Source organism: Gopherus evgoodei, chromosome 6, assembly GCF_007399415.2.
Source record: "Gopherus evgoodei ecotype Sinaloan lineage chromosome 6, rGopEvg1_v1.p, whole genome shotgun sequence".
Taxonomy (NCBI): Eukaryota; Metazoa; Chordata; order Testudines; family Testudinidae; genus Gopherus; species Gopherus evgoodei.
The window spans coordinates 114853354-114872886 of NC_044327.1; the positions used below are offsets into that span (position 1 = coordinate 114853354).

The following is a 19533-nucleotide window of genomic DNA, read 5'->3' on the forward strand; positions in this document are numbered from 1 at the left end:
GTTCCACCCACTTAACAGGTTGGCAAAACGAAATCCCTAATGGACAATTTGTGGCAGATTCTTTGATGCACACATGCACACTTGGAAACTGGACTGTGATCACCAAACTCATGTCACCTAGCCTACCTAAAAACTTGGAGCCAATACTAACTTGGCAGTTTTTTGCCCTGTATGTAGTAACATAAAACCATTGGTTCTCCTTTGTAGGTGTACAATAATGGAAAGGGAACAGACAACAAAAAGTATTAATAATGCCTGTGCAAATTTAACCTTTATTATCTGTTCACTGTATACAAAACACCATTGCTGCATAGTGATAACTTATTTTCTGTACAGTTGACAGTGCTCATCAACAAACAAGTGTTTAAGAGGTATACACTTAACAAAAGGGCAATGATAGCCAGTGCACATAACTGACAAAAACATACCAGGAACCTGCAACTTCAGCTATAAGCTTTAGCATACAGAAGTACTGCATAACCACCTAATACTTGAGTAGTGTATAAAGGGGATAACAAGCATCTACTAATCAACCATGGATGGAGAGAAAAGGTAGCGCTAAAGTTTCTGATATACAACACAGAGTGGCAAGAGGAATTTTTACATAGATGCTCAGGTTTCTAACGCTGTTAGAATTTAATGATAAATAACAGAATCTCACAAATCTTTAGGGGCAAAATGCACCACATTTATTTACATATGAAATGTGTTTAATACAGTTATAATGGACATAGTGTATAGTAACATTTGACAGCAGCAAGACTTTTAAAGAACCAAACAATTACTACAGTATATCATGCGGATATCTATATATACACAATTTTTTTTAAAAAAAGGTACAAAATTTGTTTAGGGATACATACAAGGTATAAAATGCAAAAGCAAACAAACAAAAATATAACTCTCACAGAGAACTATATATGAAAGGGACAGTATGGTACCTTTGCTGTACTTCAAGAAAGCATAACCAGTAATATTAGGTATACTTTTTGAAATGACTGAACTAGTTTCAGATGGTCTGTGCTAATGTTGAAAGGACAACTTTTACTTAAATAGGCTCGCGTATTACCTTCTTGACAGTTGTGGTTGGACATAACATTGAGCACCAGAACATTTGGCATTAGCATAAAGAGCTGGGAAATACCAACTCACACAGCCAAGGAATTAAACTGTTTTCTTTCAAGAGCCAGAAGAAAGGAAAATACACGATGCTGTGTACTCGCTTCTATATAACGTTAAATAAATTATATGACAAAACCCACCATAATTATAAAACGTATTTATCTAATTACATTTTATTTGTTTAATCCACAGCAGCCCAGCTCTTCTGTAACAATTTTAACTTTCTGTGACCTTAAAGACCTCCTTGCAGGGCCTAAACAAATTATGTAGTGATGCCCAGTTGTGCAGTAACATGTTTTCAAAAGTGCAATGACTTTCTAAGGAGTATGCACCCTGAATAGTAAACACTTGGTATTTCTGGTGTTACTGCTTAAACTCAACCCTGTCTTCTCTATAGATGCAGTGACTATTCCTTAGGGAAAGATTTTCAAAACCGCCTGAGAGATTTAGAAGCAGAAGTCCCACTGATTTTCAAAATCTTCCCTATACATAAAAGCACTGCTTTCTGGTGCAGTTTCATTAACCAAACTTTCTTTCAGAAGCATTTCATATATAAAACAGTTTAACGGAACCCAAGGAACTGCCCCTGTATTAAGAACTCTGTTGTAAAGAAACTTACTACAAAACAAACAAAACAAACAACTGATTTTCCACTAAATATCAATACAAACACGTAACAAAGAGTATAAAAATTGTTAGTTTAAATATATACAAACTCTTTTCAACTCAAATACTGTTTTAATGCTTAGTGAGCATATAGACAATGAGGTGAAGAGGATACATTTATGTAGAATATATTGCAACAGCCTGAACCGTACTGTTAACACTATTATACGGAGAACTTTCTGTAACAAAAATGTCTTTTATATTCCAATGTGGAGATGGGTTTTTGCTTCTCAAATATCTGATCACTTTTCAGCTGAACTCAATCTTTTAGATTTAATGAAGGCCATGCCATGTGTTCTCATATGAGTATTTAAGGCCGCTTCAGTTTCAAATGTCTTTGCACACACTTTGCATTTTCGATCTGATACCATGTTGTCAGATGATTCATCTTCATGATTGGGTTTATTTTCTTGTTGATTATCCTCCCCAGATCCGTTCTGTTTTGATACTGGCTGAGGCTCCTTCAGCTTATGTACAATGAAGAGATGCCTGGACAGAGATACATGAGAGGTATAGCAGAGGCCACATTCCCTGCACTGATACGAAGAGCCATCAGATTTGTGCTGAGGGATATGTTCATGAAATTGAAGAAGATTTTCTGTTGTAAAGCCACACACAGCACATTTGTGGACTTTAAAGACATTAATCTTCAACTTCTTCAATGGCTGCGTGATTGCTCCTCTGGGAGGCCTGAATTCCAGTACAGGTTCTTCCAACTTACGCTTTGGACTGGGAACCTAAAAAATAAGAAAAGTGTATTTTATGCAGTTATAAATACACAGTTCTTCTCATTAATATTCACCACTTCTGGACTTAAAAATCTTCCATGGATATGTTCTAATAACCCCCTGCTAAATCGAATCTCTCAAATAATAGAAACAACCATCTATGTCAACAAGAATCAGTTCAGATTGATTTTGCTAGGTAACAATGCGCCAAATGCTGTATGAACATTAATAAATGTTTTCCAGTATTACTGTGTTAAAATATAATATTCACTGCTACAGCAATGATGGACATATTTAGGATATCATTCTATCAGCACTTGAGTGCTTACTTTCAGAATCTCAATCTTAATTGGATTTGATTTTATTCCATGCATGATGATGAAGACTGTAGATCACCTCCTGATTATTTGTGGCCAAAAGGAGATGCTGGAGAAAGATGACTACTGAGTACAATTTTTGATTACTAATGTACCACCAATGTGTTTCTTCATTTTATTGCTCAAGAGGCATATTTTTCAAGAATCTTTCACTTACCTATTTGGCCCAGAGAATCCATGTTATATTTCAAGACTATATACCTAACATGACTCTATTTTCAAAAATGTTTTTAGAAAGGGGGGACAATTCCATGGCAACATTTTTTAGGGTAGTGAAACAGTCACTCAAAAATTATCTTATAAAAAAATGTGTGCAGGTGTCACCACTATCAGCCTATGACTCAAAGCCGTATATATTTCTTAGTGTACAGAACGAGTTGATCATAAAACACTGAACAAGTGTCATTAACATTCACCCTATGCAACTCCACAGCTCTGACAGCACCCTAGAGCCATTTTAGTTTTCTCTTCACTCCTAACATTCTTCATCACACTGAACACTAATTCCACTCTACTATTCATTTCTGGTAAACACAAAGCACATTTTACTCAGTATGGAAATAAACGTTGATTAAAAAAATACAAACATTTGATTGATGAAATGAAAAAAAATGGGACTATTCCAGGTGTCCTGAAAGAAATTCCCAGGCATCAAATGGAAAACGAGGCCTGTCTCAATAAAACCAAGATACTTAATATATACCAAGTATCAGAGAGGTAGCCGTGTTAGTCTGGATCTGTAAAAGCAGCAAAGAATCCTGTGGCACCTTATAGACTAACAGACGTTTTGGAGCATGAGCTCTCATGGGTGAATACCCGCTTCGTCGGATGCATGACGAAGCGGGTATTCACCCACAAAAGCTCGTGCTCCAAAACATCTGTTAGACTATAAGGTGCCACAGGACTCTGGTGCTGCTTTTAATATATACCATGAACATTCAAAGCTCTGTTTTTGGATCAGCATTCCTCTGGCAAAGGATGATTGTTCAGTGCTAGGCAACACCACTCACTCATCCGGCACTGCAGGACGACTGCCTTATTCTAGGGATTACTGCAAATTTTTCATTTTTAAATGACTACTTTAAACTAAGCCTAAATTGGTATTATTACTATGTGATGGCTGTTCAGCGTCCTATGTGAAATGAGTTTAGTGGTGCCAGTTTGTCAGTAAACATATGTCCACATAACAAAGCTACCACAAGTTATCAATAAATTGGCATCACTGTTATTTCTAGCAGGCAGAACAAACACTGAATAACCAAGGAGACGGCGCTAGCCTCTCACATGCAGGAGTGCTCTCTCCAGCACAGGACTGAGGCACACTGACACAGTATATTGAGGAAGGTTGTACCTCTAGCTTCTGCTTCTATCTAAGCTGTAGCTGTTTGGTTGATAAAGGATTTGGGTTTGCAGAGCTTCCAACAGAACACCTTTAAAAAGGTGCTATTGAAACAACTCACCAAGACAGAGGCTGAATTCTCTATAGATGTCTTTCTAATAAACATGCCCTAGTTCAACCACAAGCTATGGATCTAGGGTGACTAGATGTCCCCATTTTATAGGGACAGTCCTGATATTTGGGGCTTTTTCTTATATAGGCACCTACTATCCCCCACCCCGTCTCAATTTTTCACACTTGCTATATCTGGTCACCCTATATGGACCCAATGCAGGAATTACTGAGTGAAATGCTTTGGCCTATGTTAAACAGGAGATCAGATTAGATAATCATAATGGTCCCTTCTGGTCCTAAAATCCAAGTATCTATAAAAAAGTCTAACTTCACACAAACAAGAACGGACCAAAAAATTCATTTTTTTAAAGAGGTACTCCTAAAGTATTTACTTTTGTGTCTTCTTTTACTTCACTTTCTTCTATATTGGTTGATTCTGTCATTTCTTTCACATCAGGGTCTTTAATGCCATGCATCAACTGAATATGTTTTTCTAACATCAGCCGCTTAGTAAAAGTGCGTCTTGAATCCGGGCAGTGCCTGTATAAGTACAAAGCAGACATACATATGGTCAAATGTTTACCTTTTTTTCTAAACAATCCTTTTTTTTTTTTTTTTTAAAGACAGATATGAAGTAGTGCACTATATCCAGGCACCATTGCAATTTGTTAAAGAAAATGCCAATGTTTTTCTAACCAAGTTTGTCTACAAAAGTATTAAAAAGTAAACAAAATTACCAAATACACTATTAATTACAAATATTTGAGCAAATTAACCTCTCTCTCTTGCTGTGGATATCTCTGATGTAACATCCTAGAAGCTCACATACTGGGCGACAAAGTGAAAACTGAAGTATCTGAGCTCCTCCCTCCTCTACTCTTCTGTCCACATCACCAGTGGCTAAAATTAGACACACTCATTCTTCATCTCCCCTCCCCAATCCAAGCTTCACTTGGGCAGCAAACATCTCCCCTACAGTCTGAAATTGGATTCCAAATATCACCATTATTATTATTTGTTTTACTAGTGCCTAGGAGGCTTATTTATAGACCAGGACCCCACTGCGCTAGGCACTGTAGAAACTTTTCAGTCTGACCTCATCCCCGGATTCTTCTAAGTTTCAACTTGATTCACCTCCCTCTTTGAACCAAGCATCCCTTCATAGCTCCATTTCCACTTCACTGGTGCCTGCTGTTCTTGGCATGCATCCAGGTTGGTCAAGAGAGCAATCTTATCTCCCCATCTGGCTTGCTCCCTCAGCTGGAGGTGGTTGTGGGGCTTGGATATTATTTAACATACCCCAAGTGATGTTTGGGTAGGGGATGGGGGTGTTGTAGAATGGTTCCTGGAAGGGGTGTGCCCAGCAGAGAACAGGGGAAAGAGATACATGCCAATATTCTCTTTCAAAATCTCTCCCTTTTCAGGAATTAACATTTTTTATGATAACTACATTGCTAATTCAAAAAGGACAATATTCTTTATGATACAAACTGATGATTCTGACATTAAAATGAACATACACATTATGATTTCTTTTAAAGGCGATGTAAGTCAAAATAGGAGCTCTTGATGCTCATCACGTGACGAATGGAACAAATGGAACAGTGGCCAACCAGATCATATAATCAGTGATTAATGCAACTCGATACGACTTAGTAGATCAGCTGAAATCAGCCTGAAATGGATTTCAGAGTATGGCAGATCCTGCCCAATAACCAAAGAGGTGACATACCCATTACTATGCTAATTATTTTAAGTCTGTAAAGCAATATGCTAGATCAATGGTTCTCAACCTTTCCAGACTACTGTACCCCTTTCAGGAGTCTGATTTATCTTGCATATCCCAAGTTTCACCTCACTTAAAAACTACTTGCTTACAAAATCAAACACATAAATACAAAAGTGTCACAGCACACTATTAATGAAAAATTGCTTTTTTTCTCATTTTTACCATATAATTATAAAATAAATCAATTGGAATATAAATATTGTGCTTACATTTCTGTATATAGTATATACAGCAGTATAAACAAGTCATTGTCTATATGAAATTTTAGTTTGTACCTGACTTTGCTAGTGCTTTTTACGTAGCCTGTGGTAAAACCAGGCAAATATCTAGATGAGTTGATATACCCCCTGGAAGACCTCTGAGTAACCCCAGGGGTACACATATCCCTGGTTGAGAACCACTGTGCTATATTATACATAAGTGAGACAGTCCGGATACTCTGGTTGTCATTCAAATTCAGACTGATCCATGCATTCATATAATAAGTTAACTGATCTAACTGAATTAATTAGATGTTTGGTTTTGCATAAATAAGAAGTGCAGATAAACTGACAACAGCCTCTACTTTTCTCTTTACCTTTCGCTCCATTGATCTTAAAGAACATTAAAAGTAGAACTTACGAGCAGGTATAAACTTTCCTAATGCCTTTGTGTTTGATACGATTGTGGCGACATAGACTATGGGATGAACTGAAAGATTTGTCACATTGTCGACAAGGATGTTTCTTCATTTGCTTTAAAGAAGGGAAAAAAAATAAAATATTAACTAGCAAGGTAATCAAAGGCAGCAGACATTTTCAATCTTTTAAAAATAACCAAGTAAGGTTACTTACCAAGATCTTTTATTCTTTGAGGACACTGTAGGAGTCATTGGTCCCAGAACAATTTCTAAACTTTGTGACCATTAAGAGGCATTCACACACCTACCAGCATTGTAAATTGTAATTAAAAAAAGAGATGCCCTTGCCCCCTTCTCAATTCTTCTCTGCCACCAAAGACGGAAGGGAAAAAGGGAGGATTGGTTTGAATTTACACAGACAATGTTTTCAGATAACTCCAGTTACTTTTAAATAACGCTTTCTCCACTGCCAAATTGCTTCTGCCGATCTTCATTCTGGTAGATTAGCAAGCAGCAGACAACTGCAGGAGAAAGGATGAGGGATACCTAATTGAAAATAGACTGAAGCACTGGCCTGCCAAATTTGATGTGTGGTGATTTCATCTCACATCATTGACTCACAGGAAAGATCCCTGAAAACGCATGCGGAAAGAGGGGCTATAGCATGGCATTCCATTGTAGGACAAATCCTTCTTCATAATTTCGAGGATCTAATAGTTTTATATTATAGACTACCATGAGGAAGGAGGTGGGAAAAACAATCCCAAAAAGGAAGGAAATAAGCAGAGTAATTTATGTCAGTTCACTCTGAGCTCTCAAGAGATTTTTTTCAAAACTGTACTTGCTTGAAATAGATGCAGCTGCAGGTGCCAGCAAAAAAGCCCTGTATTGTGTTGTGTTTCTCTAAAAGAGAAGATTAATAATCATCTGTAGTGATGGTACTCCTAGTGAGAATGGCCAGAGGGTCTCTAGTATCCGAAGAACACTTTCTCCCACTTATGGGCCACAAAAGCTCAAAGAACAAGCCACTGTTAATGTCCCCTATAACTGATTTGGCATATCACCAATCCAAGAACTCAGCAAGTTAGTCCCTTAAACAACAGGTCTATCACCTTGAGCTTGCAGGAAAGATACTGCTCATTCATTGCACACTCAGAAGACTAGAAGCTTTACAATTAGAAGTTTATCTTTGCAGCCATAATTTAATTTTATTGACAGCTTAAACACTTCAGAAATTGATAAGTTAGTCCCCCACTGGAACAGAGGATTGAAAGAAAAAGCCAAAAGAAAGCTAACAGACAAAGTGAGTTGCATCCGACGAAGTGGGTATTCACCCATGAAAGCTCATGCTCCAAAACGTCTGTTAGTCTATAAGGTGCCACAGGATTCTTTGCTGCTTTTACAGATCCAGACTAACCCCTCTGATACTAACAGATCTAACGGATCACTTTGACTTAGATGAGCCTTCAACTGAGCTAATCAGAACCAGGCATCTGGTTCACTCAAACTATCCCTTCCCAACTAGGAGACTCTTAGATCCAAGGACTCTCTGGGTCTGAATATGCAACAGATCTGAAAGAACTGGGTTGGACCCTAGAAGCACTGAGCCCATAGAAGGAAATCCAGATTACTCAGACATTGAGGTGAAGTGCTCTGATATGAGGATGGCTTATACTTGCCATTCAGGTTCAAGTGAGAGGATGGCACTGAGACATAATCTGCCTGATGCCTAGAAGAAGAAATATCTGATATCTAGGATCATTTATTCTTTTTCTGATAGAGACCACACCTTTCCTCCAGAGTGACTCAAACTTCCTCTCCTTCCTCTTTTTCTCACGGGCACTGGCCAGGTAAATCAGTGTCTTCCAGTAATCCATTTGGGACTTCAGAGCTGAGTTCTTGGATCAATGCTTAGGACCTAGGCTCCAGAGGTGAAACCATCAATTCCTATCCAACAGATTCAAAGGAATGAGCAGTAAGGACTTTTTCAGGAGGATGACATTCAGTTTCTGGCTCCATTCATTCCTATCCCCTGAAGCCGAATAGCCCCTACATAAATGCCAATTCTTAAACCCATATATTGATCTAATACAGGCATATCAATATGACAGGAGGTACATGTCTTGAATGGAGAGAACTTGTGTAGATCTGCCCAACCTAACTTAAAATCTCCAAACAACCCTAAATCCTAACTTTACAACAGGCTGAGGACAAGGGAATGTTTCCAGATTGCTTGTGCTGCCAAAAATAAGAGGAACTGAAGATGATTTTAAGGACAATTATTTCATCTCTATAGTTTTGAATGCCAGATCATCAGCTGGTGTGCACATCCTCCCTAATGGTTACACTACTTAGGAATGGCTGCAGGACCTCTGACAGATAATGGAGAAAATATATCAAATGGGGTTAATCCTAAATTACAAACTTTTTAGAGACACAGTCCTGTCTGACTCCAACTTCCATTTTATATTTAATATTAAAATCGTGACTCCTTAAGCCAGTTGAAAAAAAATGTAAACCATTTTCTCCTGTGATATTGGAAAATTATTAGTCCCATTTTAGGGATTAAGACCCTATTCAGTAAGATATTTAAATACTTGCCTAACTTTAAGCATGTAAGGAGCCTCACTGAATCTTATGGGACTACTCACATGCTTACAGTTAAGCACTCCATAATTGCCCTGCTCTGGTCATTCCACCTGAAGTAGCTGGCATTGGCTACTGTTGGAAGACAGGATACTGGGCAAGATGGACCATTGGTCAGACCCAGTATGGCTGTTCTTATGTTTCTTAAGTACCATGCTTCTTCAGGGTATAAATCCTTGTACACGTTTCTAAAAGAAAAGACATTTGGAGGGACATGAGCTGAAGACAATCTGAAACCACATTTTTAGAATATATAAATGCCTGGTGGTGTGCTTTAAAGTTCAGCAAGAGCTATGGATGACTACTTCTCATGGTGAAGCCATGAAAGTGTTATATGGCCATCCAAAAATGTTATACCACATTACACCCCCATGTATTCTCTTTACTCAGTCTATTTCAGAGGGGGAAAAGATTTTTTTTTTTGAGAATTGAATTGTTTTTATTGGTACTATTTTTCATACCCTCCACCTGTAAAGCCAGGCTTGGTTAGTACCATGAATCCAACTATACAGGCCTCCCTGGGAGAGAAAAACAAGATATACATTTTTGAAAAGTGGGAAATTCATTTGCATTGTTTCACAAAAATTTAGTCTTTTTTCTGTGCTGACATTTTGAAAAAAAAAGTAATTAAAATTTTGAATTTTGGAATTTTTCAACAAGTCCTACAGATTTTAGAAATCTGTAAAAACTAGCTAAAATAGTTTTCTAAACAAAATAATATCATGGTTTTATATCTCAGGACTGCTAGACCTAGAAGGAAGGCACATGTCTCGTTTGGAAGCTAGAATTCTCTCCTTTTCCAAATATACAGAGAGAAAATTCCATATATATATTTCCACATAAAGCTCCTACATCTAGCCCTCTTTGGTCATGAGATATGAACCTGACACTAGTGCAACACAAAGTAATGTCTACTTGCACAACAGGCCATTATAATTTTCAGGAATTTCCACAACTGCGGAAAAAAGGAAACATTTCTCTGGCATATTTTGTTTCTTTTGTAAATGTCTGTTACAAGCTGTTCCAACGTTTGAAATGTCAGTAGAACAAATCAGAAAATGTTGGTAGGCCCACTGCTCAGTGAGGAGGGGGAAACAGTAACGGGAGACTTGGAAATGGCAGAGATGCTTAATGACTTCTTTGTTTCGGTCTTCACTGAGAAGTCTGAAGGAATGTCTAATATAGTGAATGCTTACGGGAAGAGGGTAGGTTTAGAAGAGAAAATAAAAAAAGAGCAAGTAAAAAATCACTTAGAAAAGTTAGATGCCTGCAAGTCACCAGGGCCTGATGAAATGCATCCTAGAATACTCAAGGAGTTAATAGAAGAGGTATCTGAGCCTCTAGCTATTATTTTTGGGAAATCATGGGAAACGGGGGAGATTCCAGAAGACTGGAAGGGGGCAAATATAGTGTCCATCTATAAAAAGGGAAATAAAAACAACCCAGGAAACTACAGACCAGTTAGTTTAACTTCTGTGCCAGGGAAGATAATGGAGCAGGTAATTAAAGAAATCATCTGCAAACACTTGGAAGGTGGTAAGGTGATAGGGAATAGCCAGCATGGATTTGTAAAAAACAAATCGTGTCAAACTAATCTGATAGCGTTCTTTGATAGGATAACGAGCCTTGTGGATAAGGGAGAAGCGGTGGATGTGATATACCTAGACTTTAGTAAGGCATTTGATACGGTCTCGCATGATATTCTTATAGATAAACTAGGAAAGTACAATTTAGATAGGGCTACTATAAGGTGGGTGCATAACTGGCTGGATAACCATACTCAGAGAGTAGTTGTTAATGGCTCCCAATCCTGCTGGAAAGGTATAACAAGTGGGGTTCCACAGGGGTCTGTTTTGGGACCGGTTCTGTTCAATATCTTCATCAACGATTTAGATGTTGGCATAGAAAGTACGCTTATTAAGTTTGCGGACGATACCAAACTGGGAGGGATTGCAACTGCTTTGGAGGACAGGGTCAAAATTCAAAATGATCTGGACAAATTGGAGAAATGGTCTGAGGTAAACCTGATGAAGTTCAATAAAGACAAATGCAAAGTGCTCCACTTAGGAAGGAACAATCAGTTTCACACATACAGAATGGGAAGAGACTGTCTAGGAAGGAGTATGGCAGAAAGAGATCTAGGGGTCATAGTAGACCACAAGCTTAATATGAGTCAACAGTGTGATACTGTTGCAAAAAAAGCAAACCTGATTCTGGGATGCATTAACAGGTGCATTGTAAACAAAACACGAGAAGTGATTCTTCCGCTTTACTCTGCGCTGGTCAGGCCTCAGCTGGAGTATTGTGTCCAGTTCTGGGCACCGCATTTCAAGAAAGATGTGAGAAATTGGAGAGGGTCCAGAGAAGAGCAACAAGAATGATTAAAGGTCTTGAGAACATGACCTATGAAGGAAGGCTGAAGGAATTGGGTTTGTTTAGTTTGGAAAAGAGAAGACTGAGAGGGGACATGATAGCAGTTTTCAGGTATCTAAAAGGGTTTCATCAGGAGGAGGGAGAAAACTTGTTCACCTTAGCCTCCAATGATAGAACAAGAAGCAATGGGCTTAAACTGCAGCAAGGGAGATTTAGGTTGGACATTAGAAAAAAGTTCCTAACTGTCAGGGTGGTTAAACACTGGAATAGATTGCCTAGGGAAGTTGTGGAATCTCCATCTCTGGAGATATTTAAGAGTAGGTTAGATAAATGTCTATTAGGGATGGTCTAGACAGTATTTGGTCCTGCCATGAGGGCAGGGGACTGGACTTGATGATCTCTCGAGGTCCCTTCCAGTCCTGGAGTCTATGAGTCTATGAGTAATTTTGAAGAAGAAGAGATTGTGCACTTGTGCAGTAATTGTGGATCTTTGAAAAGTATGTCCCTATGGATGATCCACTTCATGTGTGTATGCATCTCTCGAGCCCTTGATCAGAGATTTTCCATTAACTGTGTCTGTTCAGCCCGCACATGATCCCTATATCTTATTGTGTTGGACACCGAGGCTGTATGGGGATGTGCAAGCGAACTGCCCTCAGGTCCTTCTCCGCCCAAACGTTCCATAGAGAACAGTCCAAAGCAGAGGGGAAGGAGGGTGGGTAGTGGAGCACCCAACGAGGACACATCTTGAGAAACTGCAGTTACTGCACAAGATGAGTAATCTTTTTTTCTTTAAGTAGTGTCCCTATGGGTGCTTCACTTCAGATGACTTCCGATCAGTATTCCCAGAGAGAAGAGGAACTTTTGGAACTGGGTCCAAAACTGAAGACAGTACTTCATTACCAAGTGCCACATCAGATCCAGTGGCATGGATCAAAGTGTAATGTTTAGAAAATGTATATAATGAAGCCCATGTTGCAACCCTAATATCTCAGACACTGACACATTCCTAAGTAATGTTGTGGATGTTGCTTGTGATCCGGTAGAACACGTTATCACCCTTTGCAGGGGGTGAATGTCCGCAGTACCAAAACTAGTGATAATATACCCAGATATCTATCTTGATAGATACATGATCTGTGCACAGAGACTATCTGTGAAAGAGATTAATAGTCTAGGTGACATTTCAAAATTGGATGGTCCTATCTAAATATAAAGCCAACCCCCTTCTAATATCCAAGACATGAGAATAGGTCACATGCAAAGAGCTATGCAGTTTTGGAAAAAACACTGGTAGATGAATGGATTGGTTCAGGTGGAACTCCAACAGTACCCTTAGGTAAAAATTTAGGGTGTGGACATAAATATACTTTATGGTTGAAGACCTTAAAGGGGTGATCTGCCATCAAGGCTACAATCTCTCTGATCCTACAGGCTGATATGATGGCTATTAAAAAGACTTCCTTCGCAGATAAATAGAGCAGTGAACAGACTGCCATTGGTTCAAATGGAGATCTCATAAGGTAACTGATTACAAGGTTTAGGTCTTAGGCTGGGGTGGCAGGAATGGCATAGTATTTATCAGAGGTAGTTTCCACCAGATAAATCATGTTTTTTATTGCCCCTGGAAAAACTAGTTAGTCCCAGTTTGCGAGATTTTCTATTTAAAAAAATTGCTTCATTTACATTTAGTATTAGTTACATATTCATAATGGGATTACATAAAGCAGTAGATTCAGAGATTAATTTTGGGTTGTAGAAAGCCAGGACTTTGATTTGTCTGTTACAGACAGGTCCTTAGTGTATCTGAACTCTTGTGGTACTAAGTTGGAGAATGGTACTGACGTGGTACTGAGGATGCAGTGGCCAAAGCTTATTGTGGAGGAGAGCCATTGCATCAATGGTATTTGGAGCCATTGCTTGTTTGGTTCCAAGGGTGCTGAATGGGTAGGTACTGACAGAGGGCTGAGCCCAATGGTGTCAGTTTGGAATGTTTACACATGCTCTCCTTGTCCTGTGGCTCTGTTGGAGCCATGTCTCTCCTTCAAGCTCTGGGACTTTCCAGCTCCACCAGTACCAGAGGAGGAGTCCTTCGACTCAACAATACTAAACTGAAAGGTTGAGGCTTTGGAGACAGTAAATCTCGAAGAGGACCTGGGCTTTTTTGGAGCTGGCTTCTTAAGATGAGAGCCTGCACTCCTCTTTTTAGCAATCTTAGCTGAAGCCTCCAAAATCTTCCTTTTTCTAAGGGGAGGTGTTTGCCAAGATTGAAGGAGTGCTCGATCTGTCCAGAGACTGACGTACGGAAGGTTTTTCTAATCTGATTCAAAAGCTGTCAAAGAGAGTGTTCCATATTCAACAGTCTGAGTTTAATCTCCTTTTCCATCCTTAAATTGGATTTGAGAGCCAGGCAGAAGCTTCATTTCTGGGAGATATGGCACTCACCCAAGCAATGGACACACTTATAGTGGCTATCGCTAACAGGTAGAGCCTCTCGGCAGGAGAGGCAGAGTATAAAACTTGACGAGCCAGGCATGCCCTGCCTGGAGAATAAGGCTCCCCGAGGGGAAGGAGAGGAACAAAACAATCCTCTCATTACATATCTCTAACTAAAACTATCACTAATAACTAACCTATACTAACTAAACAAACAACAATCGGAAAAAAGTGTATACAAGATAACAGAGGCACGTTCAAGATGGACCCGCTCAAGCTCTATCTCAGGCCAAGGTGGCTGAGAAATAATTGACAGGGGTTCAACCACGCATCCCTGTATATTCTCGGTGTCTGGCATGAGGAAGCATTCGGAAAATGTGAAGGCCAAATGACACTGCTAACGGAAAATCTCTGATCAAAGGCTCAAGAGGCGCATGGGGACCTGAAGAGGAGCACCCATAGGGACACTACTCGAAGAAGAAAAATAGGCTTTTTGGGTGGATTTTTTTTCTATTTTTTGACTAGCTCTAAATATTATTAGACCTAGAAGAGGCAGTCAAAGATGCATGAGGAATGCAACATACGTCTGTAATTTACAACAACCATACTCATCTGGTCAAACAAAAACAAAAAAAATTATGTCCTCTGGAATCAAACTATTAAAGAACTGTGGGAGGGGAATGGAAAGAGAATCCAAAATCAGTTTAGCTGACTCAGAAAAATTTCATAGGAACTTTTTTCAGTCATTCTATCTGTTCTTGAACAACCTTTTGTATTGACTAAATAACCCTACAATTAACTGAGGGCAGTGAGAGTCTTTCAACAGAAACTTAAAAAGCTAAGCAACATAAAAAGAAAAAGGAAATGGATACGAGAACAGGGAAGAAGAAAATAGAGCACAAAATGAAATAATCAGAAGTTATCACTCTATTTATAAAGGTCTATTGAATTTGAAAAAAATAACTGTTTCTATTTTAGTATTAATTCATTTAATTCGGAAGCTACAGTAATTTACCTTTCCATGCTCCTTCCTCATGTGGGATATGTACACATCTCTCTGAGTGAAGAGTCGATCACATTCCCAGCACGTCCAGCCAGGGTTGGTTATTTTTTTGGGCTCTGCTTTCTTTATAGGAGAGGGAGATTTCTTCTCCAGCTTTTCTGTTCCGTTGATGGATTTTGTATCCTCTTTGTTTTGACTGGCTGAGTTTTGAGTTGTGGGTTTAGTGCTCAGGAGCAAATTTATACCCAAGTTTGGTGGCCCCTCAACACTTTTCAATGTTCCATGCATAGACTAAAATATAAAAAATAAAAATGTTACAAAAGAGTTAGCTATTGGTGTGGCTAAAATGTAAAAAATTATCTGACTAAAAGCTTTACTACTTTCTACCCTCATGATATATATCTATTTATCAGATCACTTGTAATATAAGGACATTCAAAACAATGTTTAAATAAAAACAAGGTTGTAATACAAACAAGCAACATAAAAATGTGTGAGAGGTTTAACTTGCTTTTGGGAGGGAGTGGGGGCTTTCTTAAAAGGCCTTCTTTATCCTGATTAACTCTAATTTTTCATTTTACTTGCACAATAAAGTGAAACTGTCTTCCCTAATGTGGACCACCTGATAGTCTAGCTTATGGTTTCCTGTAAAGATGTTTGCATTGAGAGTTTGGGCAGCAATACTGGGAAAGAGATACAAGTAAAGACGGCTTGTGAAAGATTAGATAACTCAGTTAATAACCCCTTTCAACCATGAATTTGCCAGTCAGGAGATTACCTTCACATATGAAAGTCTTGCCTTCCAATTGCCAGTGTTCTCATGGTCTCTTACACCATCCATTACCTTTGCCTTGCTGGTTTGCATGTCCAGCCACTCTGAATATAATCATCCTATCTTATAGCTGCGCTGAGCAAGTAGTCCCAGCAGCCAAAACCATTCAATATGTTGTTGAACCAGAGGAAACTGATACTGGGATATAAATCTGATACTTTAGCAAAGCCAAACTATCTCAGTACTAAGCTCTTCTTTGTAGGATAACCAGATGATTCCCATTGACTGTTTGCCAGGTACTTCACAAATGTCATACTCAGCTGTGCTGTGGGACAGAACTGTCTTTCTGTTTAAGTGGTCTCTACAGAAATTAATGCCATTTACTTTCAAAACCAAAATGTTTCATTAAAAACTGTGACTAAAAAGATAAGGTGCTTTCACTTCACCCATCTGACATCCAAAAAGAAGAAAGGTTAACTCTTTTTAGCATGTCTAAATAAGGTACTAGCTAATATAATTAAATCTGTTCCCACTACAAGTTGACAAAAACTCTATGAAAGATAATGAAAAAAAGACATAATTTCTGGGGTGTGGAGGAAAGGTGTAAAAATGGTTGCTCATTTTTAAGTATTCTGCACATTTTTAACTTAAAATAATGTTAGCTATCAGAGTCAAATGTTTTATTCTTTACATACCAAAAAAATTGCATTAAAAGAACATTAAAATTGCAAAGTCAAGCACTTAAAAGGCTGCCCAGGCAAGCTTAATTCACCCCTCTTGTTTGTATCCATTATGAAACAGTCTTTAATTACATGCTCACACTTTTCTTTTTTCCAGAGTACTCCACCCTCAATGAAATGGCTGTAAGAATTTTTAATGTGAACAAAACAACGTATCATTCCCCAATGTTGTTCTCAAGAATAGCTAAATCATTTTCAATGAAATTAAAAATCAGCCTGAGGCATACAAGATTTCAGCCCAAACAGTAAAAATATAGCAAAGTGATAAGCAACTAAAAACAGGGCTTTATAATGGAAAGAGTTAAGCCATCTTAACTATAGGTGTAGCTATCAACTCTACCTCTCCCTTAAAACCAACTGGTTTCAAATACTGAAACAAACAATACATATATAACTATATATGCATGTCTGTGTATATGCCACTATTTATTCCTGTTTACAATGGAAGAAGCTGCGCACATCACAAAGGGGATGCTTTCAGTAAGTTGTTAAGGGAAGAATATCCCCTTGCTTGATGGTTGAGCAAGAAAATGATGCAAGAGTTAGATACGAAGGCAAATAAAGGTCTAGTTTAACAAACATTACTGCAGGTCAATAATATTTAAAGTATCTGGCAAAATGCAACCAGATTATGAAATAAATTCTCACAGAAAATGTGTCACAGGTCTTAAAATGGGAGTTAACAGAGGTTTAGAACACTGAAAATACCTTGTCCTCACTTCTCAGAACATCTTTTGTCATCCCATACATTTGATAAACATGTTATTTTCCCTCGTTTTCAACTATAGGATAAAGTCACCTAAGAGCAGTTACATAACCTGAAGACAGATGTATGAGAGTGCATGCAATGGTCAGGAGGTAACCATGCACCACAGGGGCCCTGTCTGGTACAATACTTGAAACCAGTTTTTCTGGAATACAAATTGCCATACTGGGATCCAGTTGTTTATGACATCATATTCGCAGCAGAAAACCCAGGAATTTAAAGAAAAAATAATTTCTAGTCCCCTCCCCTATCTGGATGTAGATGAAAAAGAACTTTAGGGTATATTGTGTGTTTTTAAAAGAGCTGGTTTCTCAGAATTGATGTTCTTGCCTTCAGCGCAAACTCAGCTACTTCCCAGGTAGTAAGTGCCATAGCTCAGGCTGAAATTCAACGTGCTGATTTCAGCAAAGACTAGGAGTCTGATTCTCCACTGCCCTGCACCTTGTTAAGTCATTTATGTCAGTGTAAAGGAAATGCAAAATGGATGTCAAATGCCACTATTCTGGTTCACACCATTTTACAACGGCGTATGATGACACACGGTACAGGGCAATGATGAATCACACCCTTGTGGTTTAAGGAATCTAAGAGTTGCTAAGGCCTCCAGCGCTTTAACAACAAGGTAAAGCAATATATTTAAAATAAATGGCTAACCAGTTGCAGCCAGGGGGTGGGGTAGGGTGTTACTGTCTCTTAATAACACAGGTTGGAAGGATAACAGCCAGAGTTCTCCAATAAATCATCTTCTTGTATAAATATAGTTATGAGATATTCTGTTAAATTTTACCATTTAAGGGTATATATATTTCTGCATCCATACAAGCAGCAGAATGCTTCTCTTATCAGTGAGTTCTGAGTACAGAAAGCTTGATTTTGTAATGAGCTGAACACCATCAACTCCCAACTGGCTTCAACGAGAGCTGATGATACTTAGCACACACTGTAGGAGATGCCAACACTTAGCAATATTGGGTGCATAAATCTCATTGTAATCAGTATTATTTTTATAATATATCATCTTGCATGCAGTACACACAGTCACTGGCAATATATAAAATACTAACGTTCACACAGAGAAATCGAGTTAGTGACTAGAACATATAGATTCTATATTTTAACTGCTTAGAGATATTAACTGCAAATTACTCTTTAGGTATAACTATCACTTATTACTTTTAGTAGTTTTCTCATAATTTTGTGCTTTTCTGAGATGATTTTGTGTACGGCTTTAAACATGACAAATGCTGTATAAGAATTCAAATGAAAGGAGATGCTCACACACCTTGATATGATCCATCATAAGTTGCTTCTGTGCATATAAGAGAGAACAGTCCGGACACTTGAAAACAGACACCTTCTGGTTTTCAATGTGTTGATCAAAGTGGCGATACAGCAAGGGTTGTAGGGTAAACACGGTGTCACACATGGAACATTTATATATTATTCTAAAAACAGAAGAAGTTCAGTAAATAAAAGTCAGTCATCCTGATCACTTATCAGCAGGAATCACTGTTAAATTTCTTTTCATCACAGGTGAGACCAAATGTATGTATACATGAACATATTGTTCTGTTGTGGAAAATCAAAAATGAAAATGATACAACTAATTTAAAAATAATCCTCAAAATGGAAAGTAAAGCAGCACTCAAGAAAAATAGTATTAAAATCCAAAACCAATGGCACATTTACACCTATTTATAACCATTATATATATAACCAGTAAACGCTTCTGACAAGATTTTCCCAACATATATATCTTCAGATCTTTAATTCACATTTATCACAAAAGGGCTGTTGGTCTACTTGACTTTGGAATTCAAAGGCACTAATTTGAAGGGGTTACTGATTTGATCAAAAGTATTAACACGTTACAGGTTCACTTTTGGCTTAGATGTGTCTTCTCAACTTCTTGAACTATTAGTCCAATCTCTCCAGTCTCTTTGAAGCTGAAATTTCACTGGAAGGCAGCCTTTCTATTTGGAAATTTAATTTTTTTCATCAGCTACCTATTTCAAAGCATTGTACAGAAATGACCAAAGCACA

General features: G+C 38.2%; 1 protein-coding gene across 6 annotated transcripts in view; it reads right to left on the reverse strand.

The window, feature by feature from the left end:
- Positions 1–277: 277 nt before the first annotated feature.
- Positions 278–19533, reverse strand: part of ZNF532 (zinc finger protein 532) — a 97139-nt gene continuing 77883 nt past the window's right edge. For all 6 annotated transcript variants that reach the window (XM_030567494.1, XM_030567497.1, XM_030567496.1 and 3 more), the window contains 5 exons: positions 18773–18935; positions 15225–15503; positions 6757–6869; positions 4739–4886; positions 278–2525 (listed from right to left, as the gene is read on the reverse strand). In XM_030567494.1, the coding sequence (XP_030423354.1) occupies positions 2031–2525; positions 4739–4886; positions 6757–6869; positions 15225–15503; positions 18773–18935 (1198 nt within the window). In that variant the 3' untranslated portion in view covers positions 278–2030. The remainder of the gene's footprint in view (positions 2526–4738; positions 4887–6756; positions 6870–15224; positions 15504–18772; positions 18936–19533) is intronic.